Source organism: Schistocerca cancellata, chromosome 1, assembly GCF_023864275.1.
Source record: "Schistocerca cancellata isolate TAMUIC-IGC-003103 chromosome 1, iqSchCanc2.1, whole genome shotgun sequence".
In the NCBI taxonomy this organism is placed as follows: domain Eukaryota; kingdom Metazoa; phylum Arthropoda; class Insecta; order Orthoptera; family Acrididae; genus Schistocerca; species Schistocerca cancellata.
The window spans coordinates 301,655,793-301,674,119 of record NC_064626.1 but is presented as its reverse complement, the minus strand read 5'-3'; the positions used below and the strand labels follow the sequence as shown (position 1 = coordinate 301,674,119).

At 43.9% G+C, this 18,327-nt stretch overlaps 1 protein-coding gene across 3 annotated transcripts in view; it reads left to right on the top strand.

Annotated features, from left to right (window-relative positions):
- Window positions 1-18,327, top strand: part of LOC126172270 (diacylglycerol lipase-beta-like) — an 828,807-nt gene that overhangs the window by 647,106 nt on the left and 163,374 nt on the right. For all 3 annotated transcript variants that reach the window (XM_049920867.1, XM_049920868.1, XM_049920866.1), the window contains one exon: window positions 15,370-15,473. In XM_049920867.1, coding sequence (XP_049776824.1) covers window positions 15,379-15,473 — 95 coding nt within the window. In that variant the 5' untranslated portion in view covers window positions 15,370-15,378. The remainder of the gene's footprint in view (window positions 1-15,369; window positions 15,474-18,327) is intronic.

The window sequence follows — 18,327 nt, the reverse complement described above, 5'->3', positions numbered from 1 at the left end:
TCACCAATATCTACGCGAAATGTTTTGTGTTTGTATAGGTGTAGGCTATGCACATTTTTAAATAGCTGTTACCCTAAACTACTGACCACAGAAAAATAAAATAAGTGTGCAATAACTGCAGTTGATTTGCTTAAACCAGACCATTTTTTGCGGCTTTCCCAGAAGTCATCATTATAAGTGGTGTACAAGGAGGCACCTACGCAGAGATACACAAGTGGAAAATATATTTAATAAGTATTCCATTTCGTACACTTGTACAAAAAGCGATGACGGTTGTGTGACGAAACGTTGCACACTCGTTGAGGTGATGACCGCGGGTATGTGCGAGGGCTCTCACTGTCAGCAGATGCGTCACTGGTTTCCGAGATGCCAGTGTCTTCTGTCTGCTCTTCGTATTTTCAGTGCAACAACCGTGGTGACAAAACGCCCAGGTAAGTAGGTTCGCTCCGTGCTTTATAGACAGTTGTAAATGCGATACGTCTTGAAAAATTTAATCTGCCACGAAGTTTAATAACAGAGAGCACACTGTTGTAAGATGGAGAATTCAGTTCGAATTTCTTATTAGATGAGACACAGAAAATGCTGTTGAGGGGTTCCTTTCTTTAGGCAAGTCCCTGACAGGGAACACAGTTGCAGTTGACAGACTTTTGTTATATATACTTTCTATTTAAATACACTTGGACTGATTGCTTTAATAAAATGCCATTAAAACGGCATTATGATTCATGTTGAAAAGAGAGGAACCGTAGTTGGATCATTTACTGAAATAAAATCGCGAAGCCCTATTTTGAAATAGGAAAATAAAATATTGAAAACTGATGCGAAATCAGTTGCTTATCATCGTCTTGTGAGTTCAAAGCTTGTCGACATAAAGAATTGTGAAAAGCGGAAGCAAGGAAAAATACGTGCGAAATTCATGGTTTCTGTGAGTTTAACACTTGATCAACCGTTATACATCGCGTCTGACCTCTAAACTGATAACGGTATCCTCTGTCTGTTCTGTTATGAAATTAAAACGCCAGATGAAAAAAAAAATGGTTCAAATGGCTCTGAGCACTATGGGCCTTAACTGCTGTGCTCATCAGTCCCCTAGAACTTAGAACTACTTAAACCTAACTAACTTAAGGACATCACACACATCCATGCCCGAGGCAGGGTCCGAACCTGCGACCGTAGCGGTCGTGCGGTTCCAGATTGAAGTGCCTAGAACCGCTCGGCCACATCGGTCGGCGCCAAATGAAAGCTCAAAATTTTTAATTGTGTGCAATTGTCAGATGTGTCGGTATTAAATGTTAACAGCGTTACATAAACGCCCACAACTTTGTCACTGGCCCCAATCAGGTCACGGGCGCAATCGCAATCTGTTGCCGCTGCCAGGTGAACACACGGTATCAGCCGCCAGCCGGCCAGGAGTCAGTCACGCCCCGTTGCAATTCCATGTGTAATCGACATGGCGGTGTTATACAGCTATGCGTAAGCTGAAATACCACAGCATTGTATTGAAATATGTTTTAAGCAACTTACAGTTCTGTTATTGAACCAAATATTTCACGTTGCGCAAAAGAGGTCTCCTTTCATCAGTTCATTACGTTGAGTGTGTTTCGGTACCTTCGCATCATATTCATTGCAAACTTTTTAGTTGAATTTCTTTTCTGAACTTCGTATCGGATGATACAGATTTAAAAGGGTCGCAAAATATATAGAACAGTACAGCAGACTGTAAATTACCTTACTTTGCCTTAAGTTGCATTTACAGAAAATTTTGCGTTATTGTCACTGAACAGTTTTCATACAATGGTTGTAAAATGCGCAACGTGTGAGGTCAAAATTCTGCACCTGCTATCGTTGCTGTGGAGTGCTGTAGATTTTTAGGGCGGAGGAAAGGCCTCGTAGACTGGCTAGAGTATAGAGTCTCGCCAACATCGAACTCGTTACGGAGGAATCATTACATGAGCTTAAATACGAGGATGTGCTGAAAAGTAAAGCCCCCTAATGTTTTATGTGAAAAGTATTACAGCTTTTTAAATAAAATAAATGTTATTAACGTTCCACGTCTTTACTGTTCGTGTCTACATATTTACTTCTCAGCATAGTCACCCTGGACACGAACACATTTCTCGCAACGAGAGACCAGTTTGTTGATACTGTCACTGTAGAATGTTTGGCTTTCTTGACGGAGCCACCACTGCTTCACTGCTTGTACCGCTTCATCATTATCAGTATGAAGTCCTAGAAGGTGTTCTTTCAGTTTTGGAAAGAGATGAAAATCGGATGGGACCAAGATGGGACTGTATGGAGTATGATCGATGACCCTGAACCGAAGACGTCAGGTTACTGCAGATGTCGCAGCGCTCGTGCGTGGTCTGCCATTGTCTTGCTGAAGGAGAGGGAGCTCCACGAACTGTGGACGAACTCTTCGTATTCGAAATTCGATTACAGCACGCTGTTTCTCACGCACCGACAGAGTTGCGTTACACAGCGCCATGTTACACGCTACAACTCTGTAGCGGCAGAGGGCTGCAAAATGTAGATATGAAGAATAAAGTAGTAGAATGTTGAAAACGTTTTTTTTATCGAAAAGCGTTAAGAGTTTTCATATGGAAATTCGGAGTCATTATTTTCAGCACGCCCCCTATTTATTTTCTGCAGTATTGTGACAAGGGTGAGTCTTTAGTAAATGAGTTTCTTCTTGAAACGAAAAAACTAAGTCACTGGATGACGTAAGATTTGCCTCCGCTGCAATATGCTGAGATGTCAATCGCTGCGCAAACCTTCTTGGTTACAGTACGTGGTTATATCATAAAATAGCAGATTATTGAAAAGTAATACAAAAACTTGATGAACATATGAATAACTCGTTTGGTTTTACGGATGAGGAATGCTTTCGATTAATGTCTTTCAAATGCAAGACAGTGCACTCGAAATATGCCTGAATTGTTCTCACTAAAGGGCGTTATTTTGTCGTTTTATACACGCCCCTCCTCAGTCTCATCCCCTGCATAATTTTGTTTCCTCGTGCCAAAAATGAAGCTATCACTGAAAGCGGACGTTTCTAACATAGTACTGCAAACCGATCGATGACTAAAGCAAAATGCAACCCACATTACCTGACAAAAAGAGTGAAACACCCAGAGAGGAGGAGGAAACGAAATGAAAATTCAAGTGTTAATAGGGTATGTAATGTGCGAGTTTAGATTTACACTGCGTAATAAAATCTTGAATATTTCTTGAGTATCCATTCGAGTATCGTCGTCCAAAAGGAGTGATATTTGGGCAATCTGCCTTCTTGTCTTCTACGGGCGTTCCTGATGACTGACCGATAGTCACAGTCGCTTTTCGGTCGTGCGGTAACGTTCTCGCTTCCCACGCCCGGGTTCCCGGGTTCGATTTCCGGCGGGGTCAGGGATTTTCTCTGCCTCGTGATGACTGGGTGTTGTGTGATGTCCTTAGGTTAGTTAGGTTTAAGTAGTTCTAAGTTCTAGGGGACTGATGACCACAGATGTTAAGTCCCATAGTGCTCAGAGCCATTTGAACCATTTTGAACAGCCGCTTTTCTCGGAAAGCTTGACTGTGGGCGGCTAAGTGATTACGTGCTGTTCCTGCTTCTCTTCGGTATTGTGAAACCGTTGTGGCCTCTCTTGGGTAGCTGGCCTCAGATAGATGTGTCTTCGACGTCCTCCTCAGTGACTGAGAGGACTGCTACTCACTCAGCAGGTCAGGCCAAAATGCAGTCGGCCTATAGTGCAGTTGATGGCCCAGTTCCCTTATGACCTTTTCATAATAAGTACTGGCCGTCTGTCGGAATCTGCTTCGCAGTAGCAGGATGCCCGTGATCTTATGTAGCTGGTGCGTTGAGTACCGCCGTGGAAAACTCAGGGCGCGCATCAGCGCCCGATTTTCACCCTCAGCACCTTTTCAGTGTGGCTCAAGGCACCGGTCTCAGCAATGCTAGATATAGCGTGATACCGTGGTGCGGAGGCAGCGCCGACGACGGACTAAGCAGAGGGTACTGGGCGCAGAGGAGCCCCACCACTCCGCTTCTGACGTCACTGATGTACAGTAGCCAGGTGAGCCACTGCACGAATGTGTCCCCGAGTTATTCTGCGGCTCTTCTCCGTGGAGTGGCGTCTCCCATGATGTTGATCGGCGGCATGTCTGGTGGCAGCTTCCTTTCAGGGAAGACGGGTAGCGGCTTTTGGCAGCATTGAGTTTTAACCTGTCATGTCCAGACATAAGTGGGAGAGGGAAAAAGGGGTTACTGGTCAGCCTGCGCTCCCGAGCGGTACAGGGCAGCAGGCAGAAGGACAACTCACAGTGAAGGCATTTGATTGTTTTCTTCTATCTGAGCCATCACTGGTGCAGGTATTTACTAGATATTCAGGTGGTGAGACTCGGTAGGGAACTCGTTTTGTAGACTCTTGGACGAACAGTGTTTTGAAATAGTTGTTTATTCCAGACAGGACTAACTAATACACTGGAGGCTAGTGCTAGGGTTAGAAAAAGTATGAGTAACGCTGTTACAACAGAAGCCAGTGCAGAAGTCCCAGGAGTGGATGATAACCACAGTAGCAAACACTAGCAGCATCTTAAGGCAACAACTTAGTTGCAAAACAAAACATACTGAATGTGACACTGTTCACTGAGGCACTCCAAGTGAGAGAGCAGACTTACGCGGAGCTGGACCGAGGCTGGAGTCGACGGACGCGGATTCGGCGCCCAGATCGTCTGACTGAGAACTCCACCAAAACGCGAAATCTGGGGGTTTTAAAGAGTCGCGTGTGGTCACTGTTTTTCCCAGTTAAAGCCACCCAGACAGTCCCGTAGATCTCTTGTAGGTGCCTGCCAATCCCCGTTTAGTTAGGTCCCCTCTACTGCTCCTAAGGCGGGGATGTTAATGCAGTTGCGTCCTTTTGGTATCAACATTGTTCAGCTGAAAGCTAAACGTAACTGCTTTGCCAAATAAGGCTTGCAACATTATTGTTATACGTCATTTAGCCCCGCCCCTCGGGCTCCCTGGAGGAGGAACTGCTAGGTCAACAGTTTTTTGACGTTTTCGCTCTATTTGTAACCCTTGTGAGCCTACTGACGTTGCTGTTCTCAGGGCTGGTATCAAGCTGGCTTTATAAGCTACTACGTGCCTGTTGGTTACATAGTTCTACGGTGGCAACCTACTACAGCGTCTTGACGACATATGAAGTTACATGTTAATTCCTCGAAGAGTAACTAACGCCCTGGGACCGCGTCTGAGGGCGTCTGCATTTTCGCAAGGCTCTCCCCTTACGGTTTACTTCATGTAACAATATCTCTCCTAGTTTCGTCTGCCCTCAGCATCGTCTCTACTTCCGCGCCTTGGAACGCCTGTCCTCCTTTTTCACAGCTTCAAGATAACACTACAGTAGCAAGGATTAATCAATAATTACAAACCGCCACTTGATGTATCAGACGCCAAATGCGGCGCAACCGAGCTGGATGTGGCGTCTCGCTGTCCCCGTATTCACACAGCAAAATAATAGCGTCGGCGTACAGCGCCAGTGGTTCAAAAATGGTTCAAATGGCTCTGAGCACTATGGGACTTAACTACTGTGGTCATCAGTCCCCTAGAACTTAGAACTACTTAAACCTAACTAACCTAAGGACAGGACACACATCCATGCCCGAGGCAGGATTCGAACCTGCGACCGGGGCGGTCGCGCGGCTCCAGACTGTAGCGCCTAGAACCGCTCAGCCACTCTGGCCGGCACAACGCCAGTGGGACTTGCTCACTCTACGGTGTGTCGGCAGTGCACAGGGAGTACAGGAGGAAGCCGAGTACATCTGCATCTACATTTATGCTCCGCAAGCCACCCAACGGTGTGTGGCGGAGGGCACTTTACGTGCCACTGTCATTACCTCCCTTTCCTGTTCCAGTTGCGTATAGTTCGCGGGAAAAACGACTGTCTGAAAGCCTCCGTGCGCGCTCTAATCTCTCTAATTTTACATTCGTGATCTCCTCGGGAGGTATAAGTAGGGGGAAGCAATATATTCGATACCTCATCCAGAAACGCACCCTCTCGAAACCTGGCGAGCAAGCTACACCGCGATGCAGAGCGCCTCTCTTGCAGAGTCTGCCACTTGAGTTTGTTAAACATCTCCGTAACGCTATCACGGTTACCAAATAACCCTGTGACGAAACGCGCCGCTCTTCTTTGGATCTTCTCTGTCTCCTCCGTCAACCCGATCTGGTACGGATCCCACACTGATGAGCAATACTCAAGTATAGGTCGAACGAGTGTTTTGTAAGCCACCTCCTTTGTTGATGGACTACATTTTCTAAGGACTCTCCCAATGAATCTCAACCTGGTACCCGCCTTACCAACAATTAATTTTATATGATCATTCCACTTCAAATCGTTCCGCCGTACCGACCCCTTCGGCACTCCCGCGAGTGTTCACCGCTCCGTTCACATGAAAGGTACTCTCAGCAATGTAAGACCTATGGAGGACCACTGTGCGTCTTCGGGATCCTATGCATCAAGAGTTTGTTCTCGAGAGCGTCGCGTCACATGGTCAAAGGCCCTGGAGACGTCGAGCGGTATCGGACTGATTGATATCTGCTAAGTGCCGCCTTTCTATTCTCCTCAGCCTCCCCCTCGCATTCTCTACCCGCCCGCCGACGAACGCGGAGCTGATGCGGTGTCGGGTAACGCGCGGCGTCAAGTGTCGATCCACAGTCTTCAGTTGCACCTCGGCCGGCATCGGACGAGGCGGCGATGGGCCCACGTATTCTTCAGGTGTAATGACGGGAGCGGATTTCCACGTAGATTGCCGCTGTCCTTTGATCATGCTAAAGGCTGAGTCGCATGTCTTCCTTAATTGCAAGCCACTGTCTTTATTAGACCGTCAGGTAATCGGATCTCTACAACCTCATTGACAATACTGTCCCAGAAGGTGTCAAGTTGATGCAGCAACTTGGTGTAGTCACAATTCCTGGTATGTCCGTGGGTGATGCAGCGCTTTGCCACAGCGGACTTTGTCGGCTGAGCGTTGTCTGTGTGGCTTTTATGCTAAGTGCATCTCTCTTGTACTGTTCAAATAGTTTGGGCTACATGCATTTTCCCACACTGGCAACGCATGCGGTAGACTCCCGAGTACTAGGTTGTCCTTGACGGATCCCAACAAGATTTTCGTCTTGACCGGTGGGCGGAACAAGGATTTGACGTTGTGTTTCTGGAGTATTCTTCCGATTTTTGCTGACGTGTTCCGAGGTATGGAATAATCACCGTCGGAACCGGTTTATCTTCGTCCTAAGCGGGCTGTGATTTCGGCTTCTTAGATCTTGAGGCATGTATCTGGCTGTAGGTGTAACAGTTCGTACGGAATACTGCTTGTAAGTGTTGCTAGACTCTCACAGTCCGAGATTTCGCATGCTGTGTGCAGTAGTGTGCTTAGGACATCATCTCGCTATGAAGGGGCACGACAGCTGGAGGCCGGCCGGTGTGGCCGAGCGCTTCTAGACACTTCAGTCTGGAACCGCGCGACCGATACGGTCACAGGTTCGAATCCTCCCTCGGGCATGGATGCGTGTTACGTCCTTAGGTTAGTTAGGTTTAAGTATTTCTAAGTTCTAGGGGACTGATGACCTCAGATGTTAAGTCCCATAGTGCTCAGAGCCATTTGAACCATTTGACAGCTGAAGGTATCCATTCGTGTTGTGTACATGTACGAAGTTACATTCACATCCGACGATTCCTACTGCCAGGCCATGTATTATTTACGTCATCAAAGAAAATGGTGTGGCTTCAGTTTGTGATAATGCACAACAGAATAACATGTAGAAGGACATAACAGTATTGACAAGCAATACATATGTACATTCTTCGACATGCATTGCATTTTATTTTGAGACTTTGACCATGCAGTGTGTAGTTTTATATGAAATGTGAAACCAACGGACGTATGTTACTGTGTTGTGCGCTGGCGCAGTGACAAAACCCGCACAAGGACCGTACTTTTCACTTTTTGCATGTGTAATTCACATCTGAAAAACCGTCATTTAGAACACCGTCAGCTGCAACTTCCTACAAACACATGAGTGGAATATAAGATGATCTACGATTATAGGTTTTTACTGTCATGCTAGTAACAGACTAGCTTAATAAAGACGTGAAATAGGCTAGTAGCTACACCACGAAATTAATTATTTCTGAAACAAATCAGACCCGATATGCATATCATGAAATTGATTATTTCGAAAACAAATCAGACCCACTATGCATGTTAATGCACCACTTCCAGGACGGGAAGGTTCGCCGGCCTCGGATCGAATCCGTCCCGAGGGCATATGTCTTCTGTCTTTCATTGTGTGTCTGTTATATATAACTGAAATCTGTTCTTTCTTTTTGGATCACCCTGTATATATACGCTGGTCAGAAACAATCTGAAAACCCTGTAAGGGTGTTCAGGAGAGGTTGTGCTGAGAAGTAATTGTTAAAAAAAATTTCGGTACATTGCGCCGTTTCCGAGTCATTTAGCATTGAAGTTAGTCAGTCAGGTCGTTGCGCGCGCAAATTGAAGCACTTGCACGTTCTAAAATGCGGTAATGCACAGACATCTGTGGGTCCATGAGTGCTACTTGTTGAAACGCTCATTATCCGTTAAAATATACCTCTCTCGGAAGTGATAATTTAGGCTAGGTGAACAGAAGCTCGTTAGCCCGGTTTGAGGAAACCAAATGAACAACAAGTTTGGCGGCACTTTCCCTGCAGGCTGGCTGAATTTGCGCGCGTCGAGCTGAGTGGCTAACTTCAATGCTAAATAACTCGGAAACTGTGCAACATATTTTTTTTTCATAACAGTTATTTCTCACCACAATTCCTCTGCAATACCCTTACAAGCTTTCAGGCTGTTACTGACCACCCTATATAAAGATGAAACGAAGTAATTTAAAAGAGTAAACTTGAAAGATTTTTTTTTCAACAACAGGCACTTCACATATGCTCCATGTTGGAACCATATGTGATCCTACAAACGTCGACGCAACAACCGAACTCTTGCGACACACAGGCCAACGTGTCTTCCGAGACTGTTGCTTATTCAGTTCTCCTTTTCCATTCCACAACATCACCTGGACGATTGGGGATCCTTTACGTAACCCCATAAAAGAAATCACAAGGGGTAATATCCAGTTACTTAGGAGGCCGTTTTAGCAAAGATTGGTCTGTGGCTCCATCACGAACAGTCCAACGACTGAGTAGCAGATGTGCACCGTCACCACAGTGAGAGTGTGAGGGTGCACCAACTAACAGAAGGACAAAGTTCTCTGATTCTGTTTGCAACAATGACATTAACCAGTTCTGAAACATCTGAAGGAAGAACGCTCTAGCAACAGTTTGTTCTTCAAAGAAGAAAGACCCATGAAGTTTCTTGTGAGAAATAGTACAAAAAACATTGACCTTCAGAGAATCTCGCTCGTGTTCGACAATGTTCTGTTTCCCATATCCTACAATTATGACCTATTATTGCATCATTTGAATGAAATGTTGCCTCATCCGAAGAAATAAATTGTCGAATTCACAAAACCTTCGCCTTCGACCTGCAATGCACAGCAAAACTCGTGCCTCGTCCGAAAAATTGTCGAATTCACAAAACTTTCGTCTTCGACCTGCAATGCAAAGCAAAACTCGAATCGCTGGTCTTTGTCTTGCTTTCACGTTTAAATTTCTACGTGAAACACGACACGCTGTCGTTGTTGACATTTTCAACTCACGTGAAGCTCTGCGTAGACGTTTTCCAGGGCTGCTTGTGAAAGCTTTTGTCATTCGTTCAGTGTCATTTGCTTTCGCATCTGGTTAATTCCTCGTCACATAAGCATCCAGCTGCAATGAACTTTACGTGCCAACTGTAGAATGACTTCCTGGCTGCTGCTGTTTTCCCGTACTTCATTCTAAATTTTTGTTGCACTCTTTGTTTTGTCAAATTCAAGCACACACAAAGCCTTCCCAGCTCCATAAACCCCATCCTGATTCTGATACCACCTAGCGACCATACATGGAACAACACTTCACGCCTGCAACACAAATTTTGTATATTGTTGCTTTGCAACGCTACTTATTAGGTGACAATAAATGTTATACAGTGTTACCAAACTCGTGAAACCAGTATTGGCTGTATGGTGTTTTTCAGTTTCGTGTTAAAAACGTCTGCGAGAAAAAATGCCGTCTTGTGAAAATGTGGGATTTCGTTTCTTTCTCGCGCTCAGTTTTAAGCACGAAAACGGGATATTCAAACCATTACACAAGTTCTTTCACCCACTTGTATGTCTCCTTTTACATACAATCATTATCAAGAGTTGTGTATACAATAGTATGTTGTTTTGTCTTCTTGCTTGCTGTCGCATACGGGTAACTGTAATCCGACCTGTTCGCAGATTAAAACTATGCCAAATACTGTCAATGAAGCCAGTGATTACTTTTTTTAATTTTAGGTGCCGGAACGTACCTCTTCAACCATACAATACCCCTCTACCCCACCCACTCAACCATAGAAATCACAAGTTTCAATATTTGAAAACATGGAACAGAACTTAAAATGAGAAATCATTGCCGGCCGGAGTGGCCGTGCGGTTCTAGGCGCTACAGTCTGGAGCCGAGCGAACGCTTCGGTCGCAGGTTCGAATCCTGCCTCGGGCATGGATGTGTGTGACGTCCTTAGGTTAGTTAAGTTTAATTAGTTCTAAGTTCTAGGCGACTGATGACCTCAGCAGTTAAGTCGCATAGTGCTCAGAGCCATTTTTTTTGAGAAATCATTCTTTTACAAATTATGTTCTGAAATTCGGGTTTCTCAAACATAATTTCTTATAATCAAAACAACAAAATCACAAGATTTAATATAAACAACAGCTGCAGGGTCATTTTGCACCCTAGTTGTCCTCGTACATATCGGCACAAGTGGTTAGTCTTTATGACTAGGACGTCATGTTTGCGACTAGTGCCAGCAGCAACGTTCAAACAATTGCACTGTAGCTGATCAGTGAACGTGTTTCCGGTATTAATCAATAACGCATTTAGCGATGAACTACGAAGAAGATATTCCTGGTCAGTCGTTGTAACGTACAATTCCAACTTCCCGATGAGTTACACACTGGACTCGCACTTGAAAGGACGACGGTTCAGACCCGCGTCCTGCCATCCTGATTTACGTTATCAGTGATTTCCCTAAATAGCGTCAGGCAAATGCCAGGATGGTTCCTTCGAAAGGGCACGGCCGATTTCCTTAACCATCCTTCCTTAATTCGAGCTTGTACTCCGTCTCTAATGACCTCGTTCTCGATGGGACGTTGAACATTAATTTCCTCTTCCCTCCCCTTCGAAGAGTTAGGAGAAACAAAATACAATGTGACATGAAACACTGATTTCGGTGTTTAGTAAATGCTTTAAATGCCTTTTGTTTTACTTACTGAATTATATTTGAACTGGATTGATTTTAAGTCCACTTTCATTACTGCAACCAAGCAACACATTTGAATACGAACGTCCCTATAATACGTCTTCACGAAAAGTTAAATTATAGTAACGGATCGGTGCGTGACGCCTGAGTCGGTAACAATGCAAGAAAAAGATAAAGACATAGTTCACGCTCAGCTCTCCTTACCTTGCGGCTGCAATCTTCCACCGCCCCACAGACAGTCTGTACATGAGGTTCGTCAATCAGATTTTGTCGTTCGTAACTTTCATAATAGTGAGTGAAAAATAAGTAACTAGTTTCATATGTACAGGGAATAAATAAATAAGTTTCTAAATGTAAAATGAGACCTACAGAATAAAAAATATCTATGACACACATAAAACGAGATATTGCCATGCTACTAGATCAATGAGATTGCTCCTGTCGTAAAGAAAATGCGGTATGTACCGATCACAGCTTCGGAACGTATAATATAGACACACACACACACACACACACACACACACACACACAAACACAAAAAAACTTCCGCCAATGGAGGTAACAATAACGTCGCATCACGTTGGTCACCCATTGTTACGTTCAGTGGTGCCGGTGCGATTTAATACATGTGTACCATTTTCAACACTCCAGTACCGAGCTAAAAAAAAAAAATGCTAGGAAGTACCTGAACATCGTTCCGGCATGTACCAGCCGAAATTAAGCCCTGACTGAAGCTACTACTATTCTCACACATCTAGCAGCACGTGAGATTTCTCTCATACCTCTTACACCAATGCTCGCAGCCCGATTTACTCATTCATTTTAAGCGACTTCAATTCACAATCAAAATTTCGTTTTCAGTAGCAATAAATAAGACTCGAGGCCAAAGAAAGGGGGAAAGAGTAAGTTTATGGGGGGAGGGGGGAGGAAATAGACATAGAGATGGGGTGGAGGAGGTGGACAGAGAGAGACGGGGGGGAGGAGCAGATGGACGAAGAGAGGGAGGAAACAGAGATGGGCCTATACTCCATTCACCGAAACAAGAGACGTACTGTAAACACGGCAAGGCGCGTGACCACAGCGCTGCCGTCGAGGGGTGTACAAGGCAGGGGTGTCAGAAATTAAAAAATGAAAGTAGTCTTTTTTATAATTTGGCACCTGAACATGATAAAGTGATCCGAGAACTACCTTCCGACACCTTTATTTACATTACATTAAAATTTATTGTCACTCAGAAAGAGAAATACTTAAGCTTTCAGGAAAAGTTGTTTTTTCACGTTACTCTATATTTATCACGCCATATCTCCTAAACTGTGTGTCGCACAGCAAAATAATTTTATAATTGCCTTCAGTACTATATGTTGATGACGTCTGCAAATTTTCTGCGCAATAGAGTCAGTAATGGTGAAGTAATAAATTAAAATCTCACGTCTGATGCAGAACTTTTACCAAATCATCATCCGAAATATAGTAAGCGACAAACTTTTTCCCTTTAAATTCTTTTGTAGGGGTGTAAGCGAGAAAAGTTTCAGAAAGGTTTGAATTTAATTTTATAGTTTGTTCGAATGAGATGGATGCAACCGTTTGTCCTTTATGAACGATACATTGTGCGGTTCGCAGGCTCGGCGCTCAGTCAGTGTGGCCGCCTCAGTTGCAGGTGTGAGCTCGTCAGCGGGTGTTGTACAGCGGCGATTTCAGGATATCTTAAGTTCATCTGTAAAGACGCTTGAAAGACTAGTCGTTGATTATTAGAGTAAGTATATGTGTTTGTAGTCACGCTGAGCATTCACTGTTTATGTGCGCATCCAATAGCATCGCATGGTTTCTTATTTTATAAATTCACTTATTTCATTCGCATCACATACGGCTGTCCTCATTATGTCATCCACGGATTCAGTGAGTGAGGTCGACGTCTCAGTTATGAGTCCAAAGAAGCGAGCAAAAAAGAAATCAGTAAGTTCTTCTGAGAAGCACATGGTGCTTAATGTGTATAAAACGGAACTTTTACATCCAGAGCAGTAGATGAGTGACATTGTTTCGAAAACAGCTGCAGCTACAGGTGTTGGACGTTCTTCAGTGTATCGTGTGATAAGTGAGTACAAGGCCACACACTCTTTGAAGTCTACCAAACCGAGCGAGGTGGCGCAGTGGTTAGACACTGGACTCGCATTCGGAAGGACGACGGTTCAATCCCACGTCCGGCCATCCTGATTTAGGTTTTCCGTGATTTCCCTAAATCACTCCAGGCAAATGCCGGGATGGTTCCTCTGAAAGGGCACGGCCGACTTCCTTCTCCATCCTTCCCTAATCCGATGAGACCGATGACCACGCTGTCTGGTCTCCTTCCCCAAACCAACCAACAACAACAACAACAACAAGTCTACCAAGAAAGGAAAATTATGACAAACTTTCTGAAAATGTTGATGACTTCGATAGAAATGCGATACGAAGGAAAGTGCACGAATTTTTTTTTTTTTTTCGTAACGAATTGCCATCAATTGACAAAGTGCTTACAGTCGTGAACGAAGATGCAGATCTGGGCAATTTTCGGGGAACTACATTTTATAAGTTATTGAGCGAAATGAATTTCAGATATGTCCGGCGTGGGCGCGATAGCATGCTAATAGACAGGGATGACATCTTTTTATGGAGGCGGCGTTATCTTCGAACCATTAAACGGTTGAGAGATGAAGGCAGACCCATTTACTATTTGGACGAGACGTGGGTGAACGCAGGACATACCCGAAGTTTCGTCTGGGTAGATGACACTATAAATTCCTCAAAACGAGCGTTTCAGTCCCGTTTATCCACCGGAAGTAAGGGCCCATCAGGTAAAGGGAAACGCCTGATTATCGCACACATTGGCAGCAAAGCAGGGTTCGTTGAAGGATGTTTGCGGACTTTCGAATCCAAGAAAAGTGGAGATTATCATGAGGAGATGTGCGCCTAAACCTTCGAGAAGTGGTTTCAAGATGTTCTTCCTCGGCTTCAGGAAAATGCAGTTATTGTTCTTGATAACGCGCCGTACCATTCTCGGAGAAAAGAAAAAGTTTCCAATGCGAATTCCAATTAGCACGAAATATTAGAGTGGCTAAAATCTAAGAACATCGATTTCGAAGACGGTATGTTGAAGAAAGAACTTTCTATAGTTAAAAATCACAGAACAGCGCACAACGAATACGCAATAGATGAAATGGCGAAGAATGCAGGGAAAACTGTTCTCATAATTCCTCCGTACCACTGTGAATTAAACACCACCGAATTAGTGTGGGCCAGAATCAAAGGCTATGTTGCAGCGAAAAACAAAACATACAAAATGCCGGAAGTTAAAGTTCTGCTAGAAGAAGCAGTGCGTCCTCCATGTCGTAGAAAAAGTGGAAACTCTAATGTGGAAATTAGACTGCATTATAGCAGAGAGAGAGGAGCTGTTTGTTATAAACCTCAATGAAAACAGTTCAAGTTCGACAGAGTGAACCTTGTTTCGTCCTTTCTCATTATTATTACTGGTATTGTTATTAAAATTAACAATTAATTGTGTTTTAATGGAGCGTTTTGCTAGCAACCTGAATGACAATAAATCTGCTTCGACAGAATGAACTCAGTTTAACATTATTTTAACATTATTGTTAAATATATTTCGTACATTGTTGCCCAGGCTTCTCACGGTCCGCTGTGACAGCTCGGCAGCCAGCCGAACGCCGCCAGCTGCAAAACGTGCGCCAAGGATTTTCCACACCCCTACGTATCACGTGAACACCGAATGCTTTCTCTGGAAACGAGCGTAGTCGCTCACGTGGCACTGTTTATGTTTCGTCCCAGCTCTCGGTGAATGGACTTTAGAGAGAGAGAGAGAGAGCAGGAAATTAGGACGTACATCCAATTCCCATACGTGTTTAGCAAGTGTAAGTCATTGTCTTAAAGTAATGTACCGTTGTTGTTGTGCAGGTGGGCACGATGCCGTCGCTGAAACTGTTCGGACGCAAATGGCTGGTCGCCACCGACGACCTCGTCTTCCCTGGCCTCTTCGAGTTCGCCTTCAGAACCGTATGGTGAGTACTCTTGTGGCTGTACGTAGTAGCGTTCCATCAACATGAAAACGTTACTCAACGGTGTGTGCGATGACTGCCGGACAATGTTATCGTTGGACGACACTTGTACGCCTGTTCCTTTACAGGCCTCTGGCTCTTGCATTCGTACACTTAGAAATGAGTGTACAGTGCTATAGCATTCACTGCCGTCGCCTTATTTCCATTCAAACGATAAAATATAGAACAAGATGTTGTATTTTCAATAATAAACTGCAACAGGGTAGCTACAGAATGCATCTGCTGACTGTGGCGCTCATAATTTACACTATCCGATCAAAGGCGTCCGCACTGCAATTAGCGGACATTAATGTAGGCTGTGTCCACTCGTTTATAACAGCTTGAACTCTACTGGAGGATCAATGAAGTGTCTGAACGTCTGTGGAGGAATGGCAGCCCATTATTCTCCAGAGCCTAAACCGGAGAAGACACTCATGTTTGACACTCGGGTCCAGAGCAAAGTCCACCTTTGGGTTCACGTCGGGACTACGGGCAAGCCAGTCCATTTCAGGAATGTTATTGTCCACAAACGATTGCATCCAGAAGTTGACTTACGGGAGCGTGCATTGTCATGCCGACGCAGTCATCGTCTGTTCTACCGTACGGAATATACAATACTGTAAAATGTGTTCATATTCTTCTGCTTTTAGCGTTTTTTAATCGCAGTAAGGGTGCGACATCGAAATTCACAAAAAATACCCTCGTACCTTAATACCACCTCTTTCATACTTCGCTGTTGACACTACACGGTATAGCAGATAACGCCCTCCAGGCATTCGCCAAACCTGCGCCCTTCTATCAGACTGCTGCAGTCATGATTAATCACTCCAAACGTACTACACCGATACTCATCTGTCGCATCGACCGGCGCTACACACACTGCTGTTCACTCCACGCAACACGAAGAACGGAATTTCCATTTATCCGATTTGCCTAAAAAAATATTTTATGTAGATGAAGGAAGGCTACATCCGCCTCTATAGTTAATTTCTCAGTAAAGCTTTTACATTTCGCGTAAAAAAAAAAGAAGAAGAAGAAGGAAAATACCCACAGTTTTGAGACTCAAGAGTTCTCCGCTACGCACTCTCTCTCATTGGATTTTCAGGAAAATGTTCGATAAGAAGAATTATTTTTTCCGCATCTTGTAGCCATATATCACAGTTTGACTATGAAATGGTTTTCTTTTCGTTATTGCCCATAGTTATAGCGATACTTTAATTTAAAGCATAGCACAGCGCATATTTTGAAAAGTTTACAGCGAAAAATGTAGTCGCTGGCTAGTTTACGTTTGTTGCATTTTACTACGGCATATACAGGGTGTTTCAGAACGAATGGTAAATATTTTAGGGGGTGGTAGTGTAGAAGAATTGCAGTAAAAATGCCATATAACATGTGTCCAATTTTTATTGAATACAGAGATACAGCTGAGGTCAAGCATTTTCATTTCGTATGTAGGCACACCGGTTGCTATCGGTTGCTGCGGACGTATTTATCGAATGTCAGCAGTACAGTGGTGATGTTCACGTTGTGAAGCGGTGCTTTAGTTTATACTGAATTTTTCATTGTGATTTGTTGGCCAGGTCTACCGTACTATAGCGTGTAAACATGCCGCACGTATTTACACATGCTGAATATACCGATATGGTATGTGTGTATGGGTTTTGTAATGGAAACGTTGCTAATGCTTGTGGAGAATACGGCATACGATTTCCCAACCGCAGGCTGCCAGATTCAAGAGTGCTTACTCTTGCGTTCAATATACTGCGTGACACTGGTACAGTGCCCAGCAGTCACACTTCATCTGAACGTGTAAATGAAGACTTTGAGTGAAGAAGAAGACATTATTTAATCAGTAGAATGTAGTCCTTCAACAAGCACACGCAGAATTACTGCACATATCGGTGTTCCACGTACAAGAGTATGGCGGACATTACTGCATCCGTATAATTTACAGTTCATTCAGCACCTTCGAGAGGAGAGTAAGATAGACGATTGGAATTTTGTCATTGGATACTTGAAAATCGCCAGGTAATCTCATTTTTACCCCTTACTGATGAAGCCACTATCACTCGTTACGGCATCAATGACACTTGTAATTCACATCAGTTGCCTGAAGAAAAACCACATGCTGTTGTGAGACATTTTCGAGAACACTTCTTTGTAAATGTGTGGTGTGGTTTGACAGACAATCAGTTGATTGTGCCTTTTGTGTTATCGCATCGTCTTACAGAAACCCGTTATCTACACTTTCTTGAAAATGAGCTTCCAGAATTATTGAAAGAGATTCCTTTGGCTATAGGAAAGCCTATGTTCATCCAGCATGACGGGGATGCTGTGCATTGTAGTCGTTAGGTGACACATCATCTAAACCTAACAGTCTCCGGAAGATGGATCTGTAGATGTGGGTATGTTTCTTGGCCACCAGCCCTCATAAAAGAACGCAAAGACGACCTCAGAAAAGCTACACGTGGTGTTATCAAGAGAAGTCAAAAGTGCATTGAAGTTGGTTGGAATTTCTGAAAATAAACTGCGAATGTCCTCATTTGCCTTTGCTTTAAGTTTGTTTGGGTTACATACTAACAGCTGCATCTCTGTCCTCAGTAACAATTGGACACATGTTATATGGCACTTTTATTACAATTCGTCTATACTGACACCTAACATATTTACTTTTCTTCCTGAAACATCCTGTATTGTTGCGTAAGAAATGTAGTTATTTACACTGCTGGCCATTAAAATTGCTACACCAAGAAGAAATGCAGATGATAAACGGGTATTCATTGGACAAATATACTAGAACTGACATGCGATTACATTT